Consider the following 23,609-nt stretch of genomic DNA (forward strand, 5'->3'; position numbering starts at 1 on the left):
CACCTCACCCCCGCCTCGCTCCAGCTAACAGTTCCTGCATTCCCATCCCATGTCCATTTAGATTTAAATATTCCAGTTCAAATGAGAATGTAACCGAAGAGATATTAATATTTATTCTATTAGTAAAAGTGCTTGGTCTGTAATTTCTGGTGTGTCACAAAAGCACTCTACTACATATGATGGATAGCAGCTTATAATTATATATTGGGGGGGAAAACGCTGACCCAGGCATACTGTAACAAGGAGGAGAGATTCCAGGCACGGTACGCAGGGGTTAACTCTCTTCTCTAAATAATATAACAATCTGCTGAGGCTTACTTTTCATATTGAACAGAGGACTCTAATAGGCCCTGGAGATCTTCCTTAAATCAAGTGAAAACTTTGTCTTTTATAAAGCTGTTCCTTTTTTCCTTTATGAAAATGTACTGGAGCAGACCCTTGCCCCCCCCCCCCCCCCTCCCCTTCTCTTTCTCTCTCTCACTGGTTCAGACACTTTCTCCCTCAAACAACTTTTTACAGGCTGTGTGGGAAAACTTACAGACCAAGTTGTGCAGACCTGTTAAAGGTGATTTCAAATGAGTTTACCAGTAACATAGAAATGTCCGGTGACAACTACAAACAACCAGTTTAATGATACAGTGCTCCCCCTTTTATAGCGCTGTAGTTGGGAGCCATAGTTAAGTGAACACATGTTTCAATGTAATAGTTACTAGAGGAAGTTCTTTTGTTGTTTGTGTTTCATTAGCTTAGTTATATGATAGAGGGAGAACTGTCACACTTAGGTTTTTACATCCAGCGTATTTACTGTAGAGAATCACCAAAAACAAAGTACACAGAAAGAGTACTTGGAACTGCAAACACAAGTCAAAAAGGAAGTTAGAAAGGCCAAGAGAGAAATAGAAATCAATATTGCTAAGGGGGCTAAAACCAATTCCAAAATGTTTTTCCAATATTATAACAGCAAGAGAACATTCAAAGAGGAGGTTAAATGTCTAAGACACACAAATGGCAAAATCATAGATGAAGAAAAAAAATAGCAAATTATTACTTTTCACAGGTTTTTACAAAGGAGGACACGGACAACATGCCCCACATGTCGACCTGTTCCTATCCAGTTTTAAATAACTTTAGCATAACAGAGGCAGAAGTGTTAAAGGGACTAGGAGCTCTTAAAATAAACAAATCCCCTGGGCCGGATGAGATCCTCCCAATAGTACTCAAAAAAATGAAAGAAGTTATTTACAAACCGCTAACCAAGATCATGCAACAGTCTCTTGACACAGGGGTTGTACCGATAGACTGGAAAATAGCAAACGTAATACCGATCCACAAAAAGGGAGACAAAACCAAACCAGGTAACTACAGACCAATAAGCCTGACTTCTATTATATGTAAACTTATGGAAACTATAAGATCTAAAATGGAAAATTACCTATATGGTAACAATATCCTGGGAGACAGTCAGCATGGTTTTAGGAAAGGGAGATCGTGTCTAACTAACCTGCTTGACTTTTTTGAGGATGCAACATTGACAATGGATAATTGCAAAGCATACGACATGGTTTATTTAGATTTCCAGAAAGCTTTTGACAAATTCCCGCATAAAAGATTAATTCTCAAACTGAACGCAGTAGGGATTCAAATAAAATACATGCACATGGATTAGGGAGTGGTTAACATGTAGAAAACAAAAAGTACCGATTAGAGGAGAAACCTCAAAATGGAGTGAGGTAACCAGTGGTGTACCACAGGGATCAGTATTAGGTCCTCTGCTATTCCTAATCTACATTAATGATTTAGATTCTGGTATAGTAAGCAAACTTGTTAAATTTGCAGACGACACAAAAATAGGAGGAGTGGCAAACTGATCTAGACAGCATTCAGAACTGGGCAGACACTTGGCAAATGAAATTTAATAGAGAAAAGTGTAAAGTATTGCATGCAGGCAATAAAATGTGCATTATAAATATCATATGGGAGATAGTGAAATTGAAGAAGGGAACTATGAAAAAGACCTAGGAGTTTATGTTGACTCAGAAATGTCTTCATCTAGACAATGTGGGGAAGCTATAAAAAAGGCCAACAAGATGCTTGGATATATTGTGAGAAGTGTTGAATTTAAATCAAGGGAAGTAATGTTAAAACTTTACAATGCATTAGTAAGACCTCACCTAGAATATTGTGTTCAGTTCTGGTCACCTAGTTACAAAAAGGATATTGCTGCTCTAGAAAGAGTGCAAAGAAGAGCAACCAAAATTATCCCGGGTTTAAAAGGCATGTCATATGCAGACAGGCTAAAAGAATTGAATCTATTCAGTCTTGAACAAAGAAGACTACGCAGCAATCTGATTCAAACATTCAAAATCCTAAAAAGTATAGACAATGTCGACCCAGGGGACTTTTTTGATCTGAAAAAATAAAGAAGGACCAGGGGTCACAAATGGAGATTAGATAAAGGGGCATTCAGAACAGAAAATAGGAGGCACTTTTTTTACATAGAGAATTGAGGGTCTGGAACCAACTCCCCAGTAATGTTGTTGAAGCTGACACCCTGGGATCCTTCAAGAAGCTGCTTGATGAGATTCTGGGATCAATAAGCTACTAACAACCAAACGAGCAAGATGGGCTGAATGGCCTCCTCTCGTTTGTAAACTTTCTTATGTTCTTCTCTAAACCTAGTTACAATGGGCTGGCCTCATCATTATGATACAGTGAAAATGGAGCTCAATATTATTTTCTGTATTGATATTGTCATATTCTGGAGATATATGGAGGAACCTGTCTTTCAGTACAGTATGTCACAATTTAAAAGTGCATACAGGTCCGTGTACAGTATTTCACGGTGGTCTGGTTTCTACATGATTGCCCTGTTTTTATATTTACTTGTATGTTACTGACGACAAGGTTTTAAGTGTACCATACTTACATTACTATGTCCTCTTCTGGTCACTATATTACCAAAGGGACATTGTGGCCCTTGGGAAAGTCAAAGTTTTGGGATCAATCAGCGCCTAGAAACCGGATGAGTGCTTATACATTTTTAAATGTTCTGATGTGAATGCAAACAGTAACACATTAAAGCAAATTACATTTACACTATAACAAGTTGTCAATTAATTAATTTCTGTATATCAACCAGATCCTCTCTTGACTATAAAGAATGTCAGATTATTTGTAAAGTCCTGAGCTGTATTTCCTGAGAGGCTGAGACAGTTAAGATCATAATGGTAAAAATGGCAACATTAAGGTCAGTAGAATGTAAGATATTGCATATGTTGAGGTTTTTTTTTATTTAAAACAAAGCTGTAATGAGTGTGCACTGTCCTGGACTTCCCTGGCTGCTGGTCCTCTACTCCGGCTTTGATCTATTATTTTTAAAAGGTTGGCAAGTCTGTGGTGGTGACCCAAGGCAGGCAGAATAAATCATCTTTTTAATTGTTCAAACAGTGTTTCTTTTTGCAAAGCAAGAGGATTCTCGCAGTCCTCCAGGGACACTCTCTCTGTTGCGGCTCAATTTTGAAAAATCTGTTTCTTGTGTTAGTGTTTTAATTCACAAAGCATTAAGCGCTACCGTTGGCATTTCTGGGAAAAGGGGAAAAACTAGCCTTTTATCCGGCCTTAAGAAAATTATTTACATTTTCATACACAGCTTTCTGTTTCTGGTGTTCAGCATTCACACAGGAGAGCACAGTATCCAGCTGTATTCTGAATGGTGTGTGAGAAGCGCAATTCAACCTGACTTTAGCTTTTAAACACAGTCACTCTGTTACTTGACTGAGTGCTTTCAATCCCCAGGAATTTGAATATAACCAGGACAGTGGATTATCTGCAAAATTCCAGGATGATCTTAGAAAGCAAGTACTGCAGCTGCCATTTTTATTAAAACTTCCCTGACTCTGTTGTAAGGTATGTGCAATGATTCAGATTGGTTCTGGGTTCTGTTGATCCTCCAAAGTTGAGTTATTTTTTTTTTCTCTAAATCTGTCTTTAACTTGCTTTGAGCTTGTCTAGATAATCCTATCTGCTTGGCAATTACATTGGAAGCAACATAGTCTTTAAGTGTTGGTAGAGCACTGGTGAGTTTCCTATCGATAGCTTTAGTACTGTAGATGTACCCAGAGAAGAAGTAAAAAATTAGCTGGGTTGGGGCTGGCTTTGGCTTGAGTCCCATCCACAGGTAGACCTCTGGAGATGTCCTAAAGAATTACCCAACTGGGTGATATCCATTATTCTACAAACAAGCTAGCCTTTCAGTACCTGTGGCTGCTGACTAGTTAGGGAGATAGCCTCCCATTTTTATGTTGAAGTATACATTAGTATCCACAGTTTGTGGCTTCTTTCATGGTGCAAAAAGGGTTAATCTACTATTTAAATATATTCTTTGGGGAAAGTGAATAAATTACTCTAATGCGCCCTCAAATTTTTTAGGGAATTTCATGCAACATAGTGTGCAGTATATTGGATCGTAAAGTATCCTAATGATTCAGCGTTAAAAACGTGTTTCATTAGCCCATTCCATATTCTCACCACTCTTTGTGTGAAGAAGTGTTTCCTTCATACTCGGATAATAATATTCTATATGGTACACTATAGTGTTTTGGATCGGGTAGTATACAAGACGTGCACGTTATGCAAGGCAGCTCAGTCGTGTGCTGCACCAGGTGCATGCCAGGCATGTGGTGCATTGTCTATGCTGAAATGACTATCGTGTTTGAAATACTATAGGGTTATTTACTCCAATTGGAACATTAATAATATTTGTTACACTAGTTTGCGACCTCCTTTGGGTATTTGGGTTAATCTGCATGTAAACAAATCTGTTGTTGCGTAACAGTTTCATCTAAACCGCACTGGATCTAAATGCTTCAATTTTTTTATTCATTTAAAATGATGCACTATGTAGTTATATAATATACTTAACATGCCCCATCGTCACCATTGCACTATAATGTTCCTACTATACTTGTATTCCATGGCTAACCTTTTTATTTAAGGCTGTAAAAAGTTTAAAATATAGAACGCTGTCTCTAATGGAATGATGTACTCTAAAGAAAAACAACAGTCATTTTAAAAGGAGAACTCCACATTGACAGTATGGCTCTCTGTTTGAGAATCTTAATGGCACTGCTGGGGATTGTCTGGGCAGTGCCCCCTAGTGGGCTTTATGGGTTTGGAAAATCCTACAGGTACCTGTTTTATTAAAGTATTTTTAACCCATGTTAGTTATTACAGCTTTTTTATTTTTTTCTCCCGTGATCACAGACTTGACATTACTTCTCTTGGGTTTTTTATGGCACCAGAAAACTTATGTGGTTCACAGCTTAGGTCAAGGAGGATAAACTGCTTTCAGAATGATTTCAGGGTTACCTTTTTCACCATTTCCTGACCAGTATTCCTGACGTAATTTATTGGATTTTGTCATTTGAACCTGTCTTTTTGTATGGAAAATGTGCGTGTTTTCTCGCATTATCTCAAATGTATTTATCTGGAATGGAAAGTATGGTGTAGATTTTTGATGCTGTGTTTTTGCAGTAGGAATTCTTATATGGGTTGCTCCTGGGAGTTCTTGCTACGCAGACTTTAACAACGCAAGTGTAAGATAGAACTGGGGGCTTATTGGGGGCTGCTTATATTTTCAAAACGCCAGAATGGATTTACCCTCATATTATACTAGGTTATCACCAGGGATGGAATCTGTTTGATATAGATTTTCTGTCTTTCTTTCAGAGTCTATCTTCTAGTTTTTACACCCAAAATACATGTTTATGATATCATATTGTCTTTCACAACGGCCCATTCGACACCTAAGTAGTGAATGAAAGTGCACGACAGCTAAGATTTATGAAAGTGTTTAGTTGGCGTTAATCTTTTTAATACTGTAGATCTACATTTTCTCAAGGTAGTTGCAAATGTAACGGAGATAGTCATTCAGTTCAAAGGTTAACATTACCCTGACCCAAGTCACACCTCAAATATGACCAGCTAAAAATAGGTGCTTGTGCAAATGAAGACAACACACTGATACACAGGCGCACAGACACACATAGAAGACCGTGACACGCACACAGAAGTATTGCATGCAGGCAATAAAAATGTGCATTATAAATATCATATGGGAGATAGTGAAATTGAAGAAGGGAACTATGAAAAAGACCTAGGAGTTTATGTTGACTCAGAAATGTCTTCATCTAGACAATGTGGGGAAGCTATAAAAAAGGCTAACAAGATGCTCGGATATATTGTGAGAAGTGTTGAATTTAAATCAAGGGAAGTAATGTTAAAACTCTACAATGCATTAGTAAGACCTCACCTAGAATATTGTGTTCAGTTCTGGTCACCTCGTTACAAAAAGGATATTGCTGCTCTAGAAAGAGTGCAAAGAAGAGCAACCAGAATTATCCTAGGTTTAAAAGGCATGTCATATGCAGACAGGCTAAAAGAATTGAATCTATTCAGTCTTGAACAAAGAAGACTACGCGGTGATCTGATTCAAACCAGATAAAGGGGCATTCAGAACAGAAAATAGGAGGCACTTTTTTACACAGAGAATTGTGAGGGTCTGGAACCAACTCCCTAGTAATGCTATTGAAGCTGACACCCTGGGATCCTTCAAGAAGCTGCTTGATGAGATTCTGGGATCAATAAGCTACTAACAACCAAACGAGCAAGATGGGCTGAATGGCCTCCTCTCGTTTGTAAACTTTCTTGTGTTCTTATCTTCTTATTAAGTGCCATTTAGTCCAGCTGGAATTAGGTGTCATTATCTATTTATTTAATCCTTTAATCAAGGTATCCTTCTCATAGTAAAAGCATAACAAAGTTTAATAAAGCACAGTAAAAGCATGGTAAAGCTCAGAAAGGATAATAGCTCATTGAAAAAAAAAAATTGCAAAGTATAAACACAGGAAAACTTCAAAGATTTACTGTGGTAAAGTTTACTAAGGGTAGCAGTGGCAGCAGCCTGTTTTCTTTTGGGGGAAAGGGACCTCAGGTGCTTATTTTCTTTTCCCATAGAGTGTTTTTATCAGGTGACTTCAACACGTGGCTCCCAGTAACAGGATCCTTTTTGCTTTTTATGGTTCAACCTGTTTGTTGGCTGACATCCTTCCCCCCCACCCTTCTGTGTGTATAATTAGCTGCCCTGGCAGGTGGGAGGGATTAAATCTCCACAAGAGTGAGGCTGTCAATTTGAAACAAGCAGACAGTCCCTCCTTGCCCCGCTCCTTTAAAGTAACACCAGTCCCTGGCTTCTCACTCAGTCCTTTCCTTCGGGGGGGTTCTGGGGGGGAGGGGGGATAAAACACCATTTGTTCTCATGTTCTGAATTCCTGTCTTAGGTCATGTATGCAGGGTTTTAAACACTAGCTCTGCACCCAGTCCTGCGTTTCAGAGTTCCCCTTGTTTAGGTATATTATTAAAATGACCAGATACCAGGTATCAGGCACCTTCTAAATCTGCTGTTTCTGTGATTTACATCTCACGTGTGAGGCTGTAGCTTTACCAATAGGAGTTGTTCATGCAGCTATAGGGCAGGAATTAATTATTTACAAGGGGTCTGATTGCTCAACCTTCTGGCTCCTGATCATTTTAATAATATACCTAAACGTGGATAGTTCTGAAACCCAGGACTGGGTGCAGCAGGGCTGGTGTGAGGTTGTAACCCTGCTCAAACTCCTAACTCCTGATCATTTCAATAACAGACTTCATTGAGAGGAGTTCTGAAACCCAGAACTGGGTGCAGCAGGTCTAGTGTGGGTTTCTAACCCTGAATGTAGAGTGTATTTATTTATTTGTTTGTTTGTTTGTTAAACAGGACTGTAGAAATGTAATATCTGTTTTACAAAGTTACATAATTGCCAGTATTCCACTTTACTTTTGATAAGCAAAGTTTGTAAAAACTTAAAACGTGTAATTAACACACCAAAAAACACCATGTCCTTACCCCTGCAGCTGTATACATGTTACACACACTGCGTACCATTGGTTTGCAAAATTTTGGTGGACTCGCATGTAATCTCGTGCCAGACATTTAAGGCTTATAGAATTGTACTGTTTATTTAGTGGTAGTAATGAGCAAATGGAAGCAGATAAGTTTGGTTGAAGCTTCAAAAAGAGCAACAATCTTTCTTCTGACAATCCAGAAAATGTCAGAGGGGAAAAAAACCAGAAAGCACCGAACCGTGTTTCTGGCACTAATGGGAGTGGAGTTTTAAGCGCCGAAAATACATTGGCAGCATTGAATGTTATCTGAATTCTGCTCCTCTTCCAGGATTGAGCATGGTTAGTGCACATTTAAAGTTTAATTTATTTTAATTGTATCAGTGTCTTGCTTATATTAAAATTAATTGTACATGTTCCTAATCCACCAGGTAGTCTAAGACTGGTGCGAATCAGGATCTGTGAAACCAGCTGTGTGTGGTGTCAAGTGGGATCCTAATACCTGCCGTTACAAAGAGTCTAAAGCCCCTTTCACATTGGTATGCTCAACCCGGGTCAGACCCTACCCGGCTCGTGATGCAGTGTCATGCGGGTCGGCTAAGCATTTTCACACTGCTTTTTGAAGAAGCTGAGACGACCTAGGATGACATAAGCAAGTGTGCAATGACCCGGAAGCAGTAATGTTCACATGACCACGCTTTCATCTGTTTTTAATCCTGTGAAATCCATCTTAAGCCAACCTCTCGCAAATTGTTTGAAAAGCGTACTTGTTATGGACAAGCTTCTCTGGATTCAATCGTCTGCCCAGGTGTTGATTAGAGAAAATGTTTCTCAATCACGCAATGCCATCTCGGCAGAAACCATGAATAAACAGGAATGGCTCGCAGGTTCCTTGCAGAAGTGAAACCTTCACGCAGGCGTGGCTGTTTGTTACTTCCTCAGATTACAAGCGCTCACCATGTATTATGTCGAGCTAGGGTCGACCCGGGTACGTGGTTTCACACTATTCTGGATTGTGACCCGGGTAGCCAGAACCCGGATAGGTGTGCCAGTGTCAAAGGGGCTTAAATCTATAGCAGTCCAGGGATGTAGGCAGTTTAATTAGAACCACACTCAAGACTACCTGCAGAGGTGGTTTCAAGTTTGGTTCTCAAGTACAGTTCTAAAGACATACCGATTTAAACCATTTTAAATCAATTTAAAATTAAGATGTAAAAACTTTCTTCGTAAAAAATGACAAGGGACATGAATTAGTTTTTTCTATAATACATCACAAAGCCACTCTGTTAATCAAACCGGCAGATTTCAGAAGATTTCACTACATCTTATTTTGCCATAAGTTGTCTAGTGCGCAGTCGGACGACCAGCTGATAACAATTCTGAAGACATGCATGGAATTAACTGTGTACTGTATTCTTCTCTTTTAATTAAAACAGGATTTATAATAAGGTGATATGTATAGTTGACTTATGGTATAAGAGTGTCATCTCAGTTCGTTTTGCAATTCCTACCCCCACCTCCCCAAATTGCTCATGAGAAAGCCATAAGAGACAGGGTCAACTGTACATATGACCTTATAATCTAGTGCTGCTGGGAATCCTCTTTAGTCGCTGTACACTGACACATTCCACTTTGTGCATTACATCGTCGTTACTTGTGCTGCTATACACCATTGCCTGCCAAGACCAGACTGTCTGCTGATAACACAGACATAATTAATAATTACACAATCCTAATAGATCTGACATATTGGATGGTAATAGATCTGACCTCACTAATTGGCTGTGTTTTCGAATGGATGTTTGCAATGGGCGCTATTAGTACCCTTCTTTTAAAACGTCGTATGTGACTTGACTGCTCAATAACGGCTTTGCATTATATCTAAAGGGCGGTTTCACTTATCCTAATTTAAGGTGGGTTTTAACTGTGAAGGATCTCTCACACTTTGGTGTTTTAACTGCTAATAACCCACAGCACTGATCTGATCTGTTACCTTGAGCGACAGGCAGTTTGTGATGTGGTGTAACTGATAGTGCTCCACTGAAGTTTAGACTTCACATGTTTCATAGCTAATAGCTGGTGTTATGTAAAATTTACATTTTAGCTCTACTTATGTGTTATAGCTACTGTTGGTTATCTGTTGTCCAGTGTGTGACCTTTTCCGTTATGGTGAATATATGTACAATATAAATCAGTTATGAGAAATCAACCACTGTGAGGAGTTGTCAAAATTCATGCTCATCTTATTATCCTGTGCACAGATGTCATCCCAACAGAAGCATTCTAAAGTTAAAAAGCTAAATAGTTGTTTATTTAATAAGAGTTCATGAGTACAGTTTTTGTGATTTGTAATATATTAATAGATGGCGTGCGTAGGGTGACCCTTCTTTTAACAATGTGACACCCGACACTTATAAACTGAGGATATGAGGACAGAATCATTGCCAGTCACTCATGGATCATTGTGTGTGTACTGTACAGTATTAGCTTTGAGAACAAAATTAAAATTACAGCCTGTCCGTTATACCCTGCAGGGATGGAAATAAGACTCCCATTGCATAGAAGTTTCACCCCTTCCAGGTTTTGTGATGAGCTTGATTAGCCACAGTGTATAGGTAACAGGCTCAGATGTGCCTTTATAAAACCAGGAATGGATCAGACTGCTATGGAATAGGAGTCTTATTTCCATTCCTGCCCTGTTATAAAATATGTTGAACTTATGTGTAAGTAGATGGCAGCTCTAGGTGCTCTCTGTTAAACTACAATCATAAAACACATTTTAAATTTATAAAATTCAAAACCTTAGTAAGATGGCATAAATTGCAAACTGGAGGAATTTAATTGCACAAAGTTGTATAAAGTCATGCAATGCCCTTAGACATTTAAGTAATTTAATGTTTTAATGTCTGAGTATCGAGTCTCTGCCCATCTCTTTATTTCCTCACTCTTGTATTTCAGTGCAAGAAGAAGCACACGCTGCTCTGTCCAGACTTTGCCAAGACAGGCTCCTGTCTTCTGGGATCCAAGTGCAAACTGCAGCATCGTCAGCGCAAGAGGCCGGCCGAGGCACCGGAGACAAGAGGGGTGCCAAAGAGAGCCAAGACCGAGCAGGAGCAGAACAGGTGATTGGCTGCGCTCCTCCCTGCACTGGACCTCCCCCCCCCCCCCTCCATCATTGCATCACAGTATAAACCTCTCAGACCATTCTGCCTATTCTTGCATTACTCGATTGAGACCCTTATTCAATATGTTTTCTTTTTCCCCAGTTGGGTTGCTGTGGTCGCCCCTGGATCTGAGGCTGGAAGGGACCGTGCTGTAGAGCCAGAGTCAGAGGTAGCTGGCCCCTGCCCAAGACTGGAGAAGCTGCCCTCGTACATCTCTCTGTGCTCCTCCCCTACAGAGGGGGAGGGCAAGGCTTGGGAACCTATCGGGGAGAGTGCCGATAACAAAGGTACAGGGCTGTGATGAAACATTGCTTGGTCGTTTGCTACAAGAAGTTATTCCTGATTCTCTTAATATCTTGGGAAAAGTATGTCCTGTTTTGATTCAACTACACATAGGCATTGGTTGGTTGTACAGTAGCTAACAAAATAACTCCATGCATTGAACCTGCTTTGGTATTTGGCTGCATAGGTCTCAAATGTGTAGTTTTGAAAGAAACGCATGTTATAGCAAACGTGTGTTTTCATTTTAATAAGTGATATTTGGTACTATGTTATGTTAAAGTTCTCATGAACATAATGTATATGAGCAAACTGGATTTAAATTTTAATGCATCACCAAAGCAGATTTGTACTTTTGAAATTGATAAAAGGGAGGCCCAAAAGAAGCAATGACCTGCACACGAATGATACACCATTTGCAGGATTGTTATGTATGTTTGTAAAGAGAATTATTTCAAAACATTAGTGCATGAGTTGGTGCCTATGGTAATGGACAGAAGCAGCGCACAACTGTTCTGTTTAAATGAGGGGGCTGTATGTACTGTAGGATATGCATGTTATCAATGGTATAATGAATCAGCTCTGATCGGTAGGTCTAAAATTGGATAATGGTGTCAACTGTCTGATATTTCAGTGTCAGCGGGAGGGTTGGTGGGGTCAGTGAAGATGCATTGACCTGTAAAAGATCAGAATAAACAGATAATGTTAAAATCAACAGAACAGAGGGAACCAGCAAACCATCTCTCTGAGTTTGCCTGGAAATTCAGAAATAAGAGGAGGAACAGTTAATCACCAATCAGGTACTTCTGCTGGTGACAATGTATCAATAGCAGAACAATATAGCTGGTCTACAGATCATAACACTGCTTCCCAGTCCCTCAGTTCTAACCACTAGACCACACTGCACTCCCAGTCTTCAGGAATTGCATGTTGCTTTGATCTTTACTTTTACTGAAAATACTGTGGCATGCCAATGTCATGTTTCACATCTCACTTTATTGTTAAATAGCCAGTGCCAGGGAGTCCAGCCCACCGCGCTAATTGCAGAAAACTGCCTTCCCATTTCAGTCCAATTTAGTTCGAGAGCTAATTTAATTAGAAGGCACCCATTTCCGTTAATTTGCTGGAGGGAGAAGCGTGTTGACTGTCTGCTGCTTCTCTCTCTCTCTCTCTCTCTCTCTCTCTCTCTCTCTCTCTCTCTCTCTCTCTCTCTCTCTCTCAAAAAGAGGGAACAGATGTTCTCTGCTCAGCGGATGAACGTTTAGGGGTTTGTAAATGGCTCCTCTCCGCCTTGTTTAGGAGAGAAAGGAGGATTTTATAGCCGCAAACGACCCTTTCTGTAAACATTTTACAGCTCTCTGCTTGCTCGTGCGGCGATTAAACCCCAGCAACTCGTAAGGAAAGCAAATTTGCCACCATACGGCCATCATTTTATTGTCATATTTCACAGTCGTAACATTAATGGAAGATGCTTGGTGCTGCTTTTTAACAGCACTGTTGAGCATGCTTAATAGACAAACAGGTTTGCGTGCCACTGGAGTGGTGATAGGTGGATGTGTTGACGTGTTGACTAGGAGGAATTAATTGATGGCTTTTTCATGCATTCACCTGTGTTCTTTATTTTTATCAACTACATGGACCAGTCAGGCGGACTATAGCTGCCTGGTTGGTGGACACTGATTTTGAAATCAGGGCAAACGTGTTGGGGTGGTCGTGAATAGCTTAAAGGTAGAATGGAATTTTTTTTTAGTGATTATTCTCTTAACCACGTCTCATTTGTGTTATTTGTTTTCCAGTTCTTGCCTTGTTTCTATCATTGAGACAGTGCATCTTGTTAATAGCTGCAATTAACTCAACCAGCACATGATAATGTAATTGTCAGCAGGTTATCTCACACAGGTGTTGAAGGTGAGACTAATAACCAAGACGGTCTCTTAATCTAACCTTTAGTCTCACACTAAAGAGCCATGGGTAGTTGAAATGTTCTTCAGCAGCTAGGCTTGTGACTGTGAACCTTGCTGAGCTCAGTATTTTTAACAAATAAGTTTCAGTGATGTGTTGAGTAACAAAAACAAGACAAGAATTGGAAAACAATATGAATGACACGCCTGCAGCAGAATAATCAATTGTTTCAATCCCTTTCCATTGTATCTTTTTCAAGTCTTTCTTGTATGCAGTTTCCCAATTAAAAGCAGATCTTTAGAATGCTGGGCTGCGGCTGAATTAAAGCACACGACATATTACAACTTCGCCTTTTAATAATAAAGTAATGTAGCTTTAAATGTGTGTTTATGTGAGGTACTGTAGCTATGTATTTCTGAAAGGTTAGCAGATACATTTACACAGAAATGCATGACCGATGTAGTGGGTTGAAATAAATAGGGATATGCAAATGAAATGCTCTCAGTTGTGGCTTCATTCATGTGTGACTTTCACAAATATGTAATATAAAAGCTACACCTTTCATGAAGAAAATAAACTGCTTTTACCGAGCAATTGCGCCGTTATCAGACGATAGGTCCCCTCCCAGTTTTGCATGCTAAATCTTGACCATTTATTGGCTGCGAGCCACTTGGAAATGTTTCAAAGGAGCACATTGTTACATTGCACAGCTTAATTGAAAATAGTATTTTGGTGGAGGTGAATTACATCTTAGTAACTGACTTGACTACTTAGCCATCAACAAGTGAATTAAATGAAATCAGAGGCATCCCTTATGAAGTTTCCCATAGCAAAAGCATAGCAGTGTAATAAAGCACAGTGAAAGCATGGCAAACCATGCTAAACTGTGGGAAATACATTGTATATCCATGGGAAAAGCATCTGAAGCCGGCAAAATTAACTGGTACTTTTATCGCTCAGTTTTTTCCCTCCACACAGGCCTTTTGCTAATTCAATATATCGGTATCCCTGAAAAGAAAACTGTGTGCTCTTTAAATATATGAATTAAAGAACTGTCCTACAGGTACAGTGGTTGCTCAAATATTATTAATATATACTGTGGTAACCTGTTGGGGAACCCATTAATAGTGAAACGACTGCCATATTTTTTGCTTTTGTTGCAGTCTGTCCTCCATTCAGCAAATACAAAAGCCATGAATTCTTGGCACTGCTAGATTTAAAGAAATAAAGCTATGAGTCACAGACAGGAAACCAGGCTCATGTGCTGCTTCAGCGCTCTATTTTTTTAAACCAGACGGTTATTTAACTATTTAACTGCAGTAAAATGTAGAACACATTTAGACAAAGATTTCACAAGCATGTCTTTAAATGTATTAGAAGTTAATATGTCATGTGTAGGGTGTCTCTTACTGTATAATAGATATCCTCTAGTTCAGTTGACTGCTTAAACTGTGCGAAACAACATCTCTTACATTATAGACACCCTGCACACAATATATGAACTTATTTTAGATCACAAAAACAAATATCCAAGAACAAGTATTAAGTATAAAAACGAGAACTGTGCCCCGACCCCAACCCCCCCAGCTGGGTTGCTCTGCTGACAGACTATATCACTAGGGATTAACTGTGCCCTGCTGTCCTCCGCACGCTCCCCCAAGACAGATGTGCCGTAGGGCTGGTATTTGGGGCCCCGTCCCTCTCCCTGGTGTCCGATGCCACACAGCTGTGTCATGTTCCCCGCAGAGGGGCAGGCGGAATCAGAAGGAACAAAAGCATTTGTTCACATACAGAGGGTCCTCACAATCACATAAGAAGTGAACAGTAAGTGAAAGGATAAAAACATTTGTAGAAAATCCAGAGTTGATCGGATTATATCGAAATGCAATCCGAAACGTCAAGGGGTATATGATAAAAGTTTAGTGGAGATAATTAAGGCAGTTCTTGTGTTCACCATGTAGAGTGTGACAGTCAGACGGCACAATCAGCACATCAAGGTCCTGGTTTTTGGAATGAGGATCCTAAAAGTAAGTGGATAAAGCTAGTTAAAAACTAAAAGTAAAACACAAAACAAGATGTAATTTAAATGTCTGTTGTGTTTCTCTTGTTTATGTGGTATTATTTAATCATGTTTATGAAATACAGAAAAAGCTAAGCCAGTTCTCACGCAGCTACAGAGGGTTGTCGTAATTTCGTAAAATACAGTAACTCGTATTAAGTGCGTGTTTTTTTTTTTTTATAGTATGCATGGGATGACATTTGAACACAGATGACAAACCCTAACACCTTAACATTTGGTTTATTGTTTGTTTATTTTTTTACTAAATAAACCAATAAACTACAAGCCGAGCAGCAGAATTCTGTTGCGACAGGCCCAGGGCCTCTTCCCAGGGAGCCATCTGGAGTATTGCCATCAGACCACCACATACATCTGGTTGCTTACTACCATTCAAACCGACTATTCTCTGCAGTTCAAGCACGGTCCCCCTCCCTTTCGGGGTGTGACTCCAACATCAGTCACGGACCCGCAAGACACTGTGGTGGTGTCTCAGGAGGTAGCAGCTCTGCTGCAAAAACAGGCTATTCGCATGATAGACCCCTCCAGTTGGAGGAAGGGTTCTACTCCAGGTACTTCCTAGTGCCCAAGCGGGATAGTGGCCTCAGACCAATCCTCGATCTCAGACAGGTCAACCTGAAGGAGATTCAAAATGTTGACGATGCAACAGCTGTCGCAGTCAATCAGGCCAGGCGACTGGTTTACCACGGTGGACCTCAAGGACGCGTATTTCCACATCCTCATAAAACCAGCACACAGGAAGTACCTGCGGTTCGCCTCCCCGCGCCTTCTCGAAGTGCATGGAAGCTATCCTGGCCCCATTGAGACTCAAAGGCATCAGTGTACTCAGTTTATCTAGACAACTGGCTAATTTGTGCCCAGTCTCCAGCACAGGCAGAGGCCCACACAGAACTTGTCACTGGCCACCTTCAATGGTTGGGCTTTACGGTGAATCATGCGAAGAGTCTTCCCAGACAATCTCTTATCTCAGAGTGTGCTTGGACTCCAGGTCTATGCTGGCCAGCCTGTCGGATTGCAGAGTGCAGAGAATAGCTGCCTGTTAAAAGCTTTTTTAGCTCAACATGGCACTCATGGTAGTGACGTTCCAGAGACTTCGGGACTTGATGGCAGCAGCTTCCCAGACCCTTCCATTGGGTCCCTGCACATCCGCCCTCTGCAGGCTTGATTCAACAGCAGGATTTTTCAGCCCGCAATGAACTGCAACTGCCTATTGACAATGTCTTGTTACTGTCAAAGGCACTCTCTTGGTGGAAACAGCCTGCCCAACTATGCCTCGGCGTAGCGCTGGGCAGTGTCACCAGAAGGGAGGTTGTCATAACATACACGTCCTGCCTTGGCTGGGTGCTGGGTGGAATGGCAGAGAGTGTAGAACCCCCCTTGGCAATGTTTCCACATCAGTGTTTTGGAGCTGCAGACACTTTACCTTTTTGCAGGAGGTTTGAGGGAGACATGTGCTTGTCCGTGCAGACAACGCAACAGTGGTGGCTTATATCATTCACCAAGGCGTCTCAGGTCTCCCAGTCTTCATCGCGTGGCCTGCAAGCTTTTGCTGTGGGCACACGAGAACCTCCTCTCACTACGGGCAGTACACCTACCCAGGGCGGCGGACCTCCTCTCAAGGGGAGTTCCCAGCACCTCAGAATGGATGCTTCAGCCTGAGGTGGTGAGCCTCATTTGTGAGAGGTTCGGGAGAGCATCTCTTTGCCTCCCAGTAAATCAACCCACTGTCCCCTCTGGATCTCCATAATAGGAGGCGCGACCCACTGACACTCCAGTGGACGAGACAACTGTTACCTGCCTTCCCATCGCTCGCCATGCTCCTGCTGTGTCTGGAGAAAATCAGGCAGGACCGGGCCAAGGTGCTCCTAGTAGCCCCTTATTGGCCCAGGAAACTGGTTTTTCGACCCTGTTGTAGCTCATGAGTGGCCAGCCATGAAGACCCCAAGCTCAGATTGCCCAAGCCCCTGCTCAGTCAGGCACTGGGGACCTTCTGGCATCCCGACCCATCGAGCCAGCAGCTCAGGGTCTGGCCCCTGAACGGCTGCATTTCAGCTGTTTGGGGCTTTCTAATAGGGTCATTGACACACTGCAGAATGCCAGAGCTCCGTCCATGCGTTCCCAGTGCGGGTATAAGTGGGGTGTTTTTCAGACGTGGTGTCTACCCCATGACCTGTACCATGGCAGTTATGCTGCAATTTTTGCATGACCTGTTTGACGAGGGGAAATCCCCTTTTACATTAAATGTCTATCTGGCAGCTATTTCAGCATGCCATGTGAAAATTGATGGTCTCCCCAGGAGCTCACTTCTTTTTGAAAGAAGCTTGGTGTCTTTGGCAGCCTATGAAGGACATTGTTCCTCACTGGAGGTTAAACATGGTGCTTAATGCACTCATGAAGCCTCCATTTGAGCCCATACATTCAGCTGAGCTTGAATTATGTATAGGTCAAAACAGTTTTCTTGCTTGCTGTTACCTCCGCAAAGAGGGTGAGTGAAATGCAAACATTACAAAACTGCTTAATTTTTACAGAGTCCAGGACAAAGGTTACGCTCCGTACCAATCCTGCCTTTTTGCCGAAGACAATCTTGACATTTTATGTCAATCAGACGTGGAATTGGAGATTTTTCATCCACCTCCTTTCCAATCTGACAGGGAGCAACAGCTCCATACTCTCTGTCCTGTGTGGGCCATGGCGTCAAGACTGACTAATGAGCTGGACAACTTGACCCCTCCAGAGAAGCTCACTGCCCACTCCACCAGGAGCATGGCAACTTCGTGGGCTTTATTCCAGGGTGCATCTGTCAAGGACATTTGCTGTGCCGCAGTGTGGGATACTCCCCATACCTTCACTAGGTTCTACAGACTAAATGTCATGGATCCTCAAAACTCTGGCTTTGGAACTAGAGTGTTAAGGGTGGCTTCAGAGTCGACACATACAACACAGGCATAGAGGTGAGTTCTCCCTCAATTTTTTAGCCCTAACTACTTGTTACTGGGGTTCCGAATGGTAATGCACAAGGCAGCCTCGGCTTAGCCTTGTAGCATTCCGGTCGTTTGGCAATCTTGCCCTTGCAACAGTTTGGGTATACCGACCTATTCGGTAATGGTTACATTTTCTGCTTGAAAGGGAAAGTTAGGTTTTTATCATAACCCTGGTTCCCTGAAATAGAAATGTAACCATTAACAAATGGGTATTTACCTCCTAAAGACCCAAATCCTGAATATTGTATACCAAAGCTGCTCATCGAACGTTATCCATCCTTTAGCATTAACAAGTTATCCATCCTTTAGCTTAGTAAAAATGAAAATTGAGTAGCATGGGGTCACTATCGCTGACTGAAACCTTGAGACATCAAACTTCATTGAGCCAGAGAAATGAGTGCACTACCCTAACCTCAGTAGACTGAGTGTGTGGAAATGAACTGCTGGGTTAATAGGAAAATCCTTGGTGTTCATATCCCTGGAGACGACTGTTCATTGAGCGTGCTGCCTGAATCATCACGCACCCTTTTCACACACACACACACACACGTTCTGTTCTTTTCAATTTACTGTAATGGCAGCGTGCCATGACTGGAGTGATGATCTCTGAGCCATATGGGCCCCCCCCCCCCCCACACAGTACTAACCCTTCCTCTTATACATACACACGGTGTACACACCACACATGCATACAGTACACACCACACACATATACACACACACACATACAGTGCCTTGCAAAAGTATTCAGACCCCTGACCAATTCTCTCATATTACTGAATTACAAATGGTACATTGAAATTTCGTTCTGTTTGATATTTTATTTTAAAACACTGAAACTCAAAATCAATTATTGTAAGGTGACATTGGTTTTATGTTGGGAAATATTTTTAAGAAAAATAAAAAACTGAAATATCTTGCTTGCATAAGTATTCAACCCCTGTGTTGTGGAAGCTCCCAGTTTACACTGATGAAAGAAATTGCCCTAACGAGGACACAGTTACCTTACCATTGGCCTCCACCTGTGAACCATTAAAGTTGCTGTCACATTTTCTGGATAAAAACCCACTGTTGAAGGATCATTGGTCAGGCTGTGAATCTGAAGGAAAATGAAGACCAAAGAGCATTCTACAGAAGTTAGAGATAAAGTAATACAAATGCATAGATTAGGGAAAGGGTGCAAAATAATATCCAAGTGTTTGGATATCCCAGTGAGCACAGTGTGGAGTAGTGGTTAGGGCTCTGGACTCTTGACCGGAGGGTTGTGGGTTCAATCCCCAGTGGGGGACACTGCTGTTGTACCCTTGAGCAAGGTACTTTACCTAGATTGCTCCAGTAAAAACCCAACTGTATAAATGGGTAATTGTATGTAAAAATAATGTGATATCTGTATAATGTGAAATAATGTGATATCTTGTAACAATTGTAAGTCGCCCTGGATAAGGGCGTCTGCTAAGAAATAAATAATAATAATAATAATAATAATAATAATAATAATAATAATAATAATAATAATAATAATAATAATAATAATAATAATAATCAGGAAGTGGAAGCTGCATCACACCACCCAGGCACTGCCAAGAAAAGGCTGTCCCTCAAAACTCAAGAAGGAGACTTGTGAGAGAAGCCACAGAGAGGCCAACAATCACTTTGAAGGAGCTACAGAGTTCAGTGGCTGGGAGTGGAGTAATGGTGCACCAGTCAACCATATCAAGAGCTCTGCATAACACTGGCCTGTAGGGGGGGTTGGCATCTGAAAGCACGTCTGGAGTTTGCCAGAAAGCATGAGAGTGACCCAGCTGCAATGTGGGAAAAGGTTTTGTGGTCAGATGAGACCAAGATAGAGCTTTTTGGCCAAAACTCAAAGCGCTATGTGTGGCGCAAACCTAACACTGCCCATGCCTCAAGACACACCATCCCTACAGTGAAGTATGGTGGTGGCAGCATCATGCTGTGGGGATGCTTCTCATCAGCAGGGACTGGGCATCTTGTTAAAATTGAAGGAAGAATGGATGGAGCAAAATACAGGGAAATACTGCAAGCGAACCTGCTTCAGTCCGCTAAAAAAACTGAAGCTTGTGAGGAAATTCACCTTTCAGCAGGACAGTGATCCCAAGCACAAGGCCAAAGCAACATTGGAGTGGCTCAAGAACAAAAAGGTGAACGTCCTACAGTGGCCCAGTCAAAGTCCTGATCTCAATCTCATTGAGAATCTGTGGCACTATTTGAAAATTGCGGTCCACAAGCATCGTCCAACCAACCTGAACAACCTGGAGCAAATCTGCCAAGAAGAATGGGCCAAAATCACTCCGACACTGTGTGCAAAGCTGGTACATACTTACCCCAAAGACTTAAAGCTGTTATTGCAGCGAAAGGTGGCTCTACCAAATATTAATGTGTGGGGGTTGAATACTTATGCAAGCAAGATATTTCAGTTTTTTATTTTTCTTAAATATTTCCCAACATAAAACCAATGTCACCTTACAATAATTGATTTTGAGTTTCAGTGTTTTAAAATAAAATATCAAATAGAACGAAATTTCAATTTACCATTTGTAATTCAGTAATATGAGAGAATTGGTCAGGGGTCTGAATACTTTTGCAAGGCACTGTATACATATAATTACACACACACATACACATGTATTCACTGGTGACCATTGGCTCAAGCTTCAATTCTAAGTCGGTTGAACAGAGGCCTGGATTAAATCTAAACCATGGTGGCACAATAGCTGTTATAAAGTATAGCTATGGCACCACTATAACCTTTATTAAATTAAGCTTAAAATGAATACAAGTAGTTTAAACTCACCTGTTGTGAAGAGTGGCAAAAAAAAATTACCCCCCCATTCTCCCTAGTGCAAAATGTTTGTGCGCCTGGAATTACTATATCTAAAGCAGGTAATGGCAAATTTTAATAAAGATGGAGTAAAGTGTCAGTACTTATAAGTAGTGCTGGGATGAACACAGGATTTTCACGTTCGGATATTCGCTCATAATTTATATATTCGTTTAGGGTTTGCAGAAATGCAATTCAGCACCTGCAAACACAATGGAATCTGCACAGCATTTGTTCTACTTACGTTGCCTGTAAACACTAATCTGGGAACAGCCTGATCAAATAAACAGTACAGCAAATGAATCAAATTAGCACCACAATTATAAAAGCACACTGCATTGACTGCTGAACTACGTCACAAATTATCACTAATTTACATGAGTTCTTGCAAGTTCTCATACCAAAAGAATAACCTCTTTGATGAATGGTGAGTAAAACCAACTGATTTATTCCTTATCAGTGGGGGAAAAATAGTATAAACTGGCCTTTTTAAATCATTCTGAATTGGGAACCATGTAGGCAGTGGCAATGCTGTCTCAAACCACATTGATATTTAGTTGTTAAAATGTCTGCACACTACTGTATCTTAAACACATTTATATAAGAACTGGGAAGGAATTGCAAAAACAGCTCCTTCAAGATTAATTATAATGGTAAAGAAATAAAATGATGAGTAACCAAAACATTCTTACAGGTAATTACATATGCATACATACTGTACATACACAAACACACACACATTCTTTAATACTGATTTGTAGCTGTAAATATATTGTGATTGATATAGAAATACAAAAGATAGAGTATTGTCAAATACTCCAGTGCAGTACGTATTTGAAATGATGCATTGTGAGGATACCTGGACACTGTCAACAGAGGGGTAAATCTACAAAGCTCTCAAGAAACAAGCCCTTTCATACATTTCTGACCTGCTGGTACTCTCCCAGTCTTCCCAGTCTCTTAGAAGCTGGGTTTTCACTGTGGACCTAGGACCAGGAGGCGCATGCAAATCTACACTACCGGTCAAAAGTTTTAGAACACCTCCATTTTTCCAGTTTTTATTGAAATTTACGCAGTTTAATGTCTCAATGTACTCTGAAATTAAAGCATAGAACAAATAAACAATTGGAAATAAAAAAGAAATCATGGAATCGTTTTGTTTAACAAAATTTAATCACCACCTTTTGCAGATATAACAGCCGAACACACTCGTGGCATTCTTTCTACAATGGAAATCAAATATTGTTCGGAAAGTTCTTCCCAACACTGTTGCAGAAGTTCCCACAAATGTGTTGCACTTGTGGGTTGCTTTGCTTTCACCCTTCTGTCCAGTTCATCCCAAACCAGCTCGATGGGGTTTAAGTCTGGAGACTGTGCTGGCCATTCCATGATTTGAAGCCTACCGTCTTGTTCTTTTCTTCTAAGGTAGTTCTGACCTAGCCTGGAGGTATGTTTTGGGTCATTATCTTGCTGTAGGATGAACCCCTGACCAACTAGGCGTATACCAGAGGGTATTGCATGGCGCTGCAAAATGCTGTGGTAGCAGTTTTGGTTCAGGGTGCCACTCACTCTGTGCAAGTCGCCGACTCTGGATCCAGCAAAAGAGCCCCAGACCATCACGCTTCCGCCTCCATGTTTGACAGTTGGTGTCACACACCGAGGAACCATCCTTTCGCCTACTCGACGGCGTACAAAAACCCTGCGTGATGAACCGAAGATTTCAAATTTTGATTAATCGGTCCATAAGACCTTCTTCCAGTCTTCAGTAGTCCACTGGCGGTGCTTCATGGCCCAGGCAAGCCTCTTTTTCTTATTTTGCCATCTTAGCAATGGCTTTCTTACAGCCACTCGACCTGTCAAACCTGCAGCTCGAAGTCTTCTTTTCACAGTTGAAACTGAGACTTGCTTACTTCGACCAGTGTTAAGCTGTGCTTGAAGCTGTTGTCCTGTGAGCCACCTATCACGCAAGCTGTTGACTCTCAGAAACTTGTCTTCTGATTCTGTTGTGGCTTTGGGTCTGCCAGACCTCTTCCTGTCAGAGTTTCCTTCAGTTTCCAAGTGCCTTTTGATGGTGTAGGAAACTGTACTCACTGACACCTTGGCTTTCTTTGCAATTTCTCTAAAGGAAAGACCTACACTTTTAAGGGTTATAATGGTCTGGCTGTCTTCCTTTGTTAATTGCCTTTTTCTCGCCATTATGAGAGCAATATACTGCTTCCTGCAGTACAATACTGTCCAAATAATGCTCGAGGGTGTAGTAACACAGTCTGTTCCAACACTGCTTTTATACAGACAGAGGGTTTGTAAGTAATCAACAAAAGTTGGGACACCTGTAGGAATTGTTAGCATCAACTTTCAAGGCTTAATTTACTTCCATTGCTGCAGAACAGCTGTAAGTTGTTAACCCATTACTTGTTCCCTGAAAA

The 23,609-nt window shown here is 41.1% G+C and overlaps 1 protein-coding gene across 1 annotated transcript in view; it reads left to right on the forward strand.

The window, feature by feature from the left end:
* The window catches only part of LOC117435521 (zinc finger CCCH domain-containing protein 3-like), a 128,230-nt gene that overhangs the window by 98,895 nt on the left and 5,726 nt on the right, over window positions 1–23,609 (forward strand). The window contains exons 10-11 of the mRNA XM_034058778.3: window positions 10,897–11,060; window positions 11,205–11,389. Coding sequence (XP_033914669.3) covers window positions 10,897–11,060; window positions 11,205–11,389 — 349 coding nt within the window. The remainder of the gene's footprint in view (window positions 1–10,896; window positions 11,061–11,204; window positions 11,390–23,609) is intronic.

The sequence above is a fragment of the Acipenser ruthenus genome, chromosome 3, assembly GCF_902713425.1.
Source record: "Acipenser ruthenus chromosome 3, fAciRut3.2 maternal haplotype, whole genome shotgun sequence".
NCBI lineage: Eukaryota > Metazoa > Chordata > Actinopteri > Acipenseriformes > Acipenseridae > Acipenser > Acipenser ruthenus.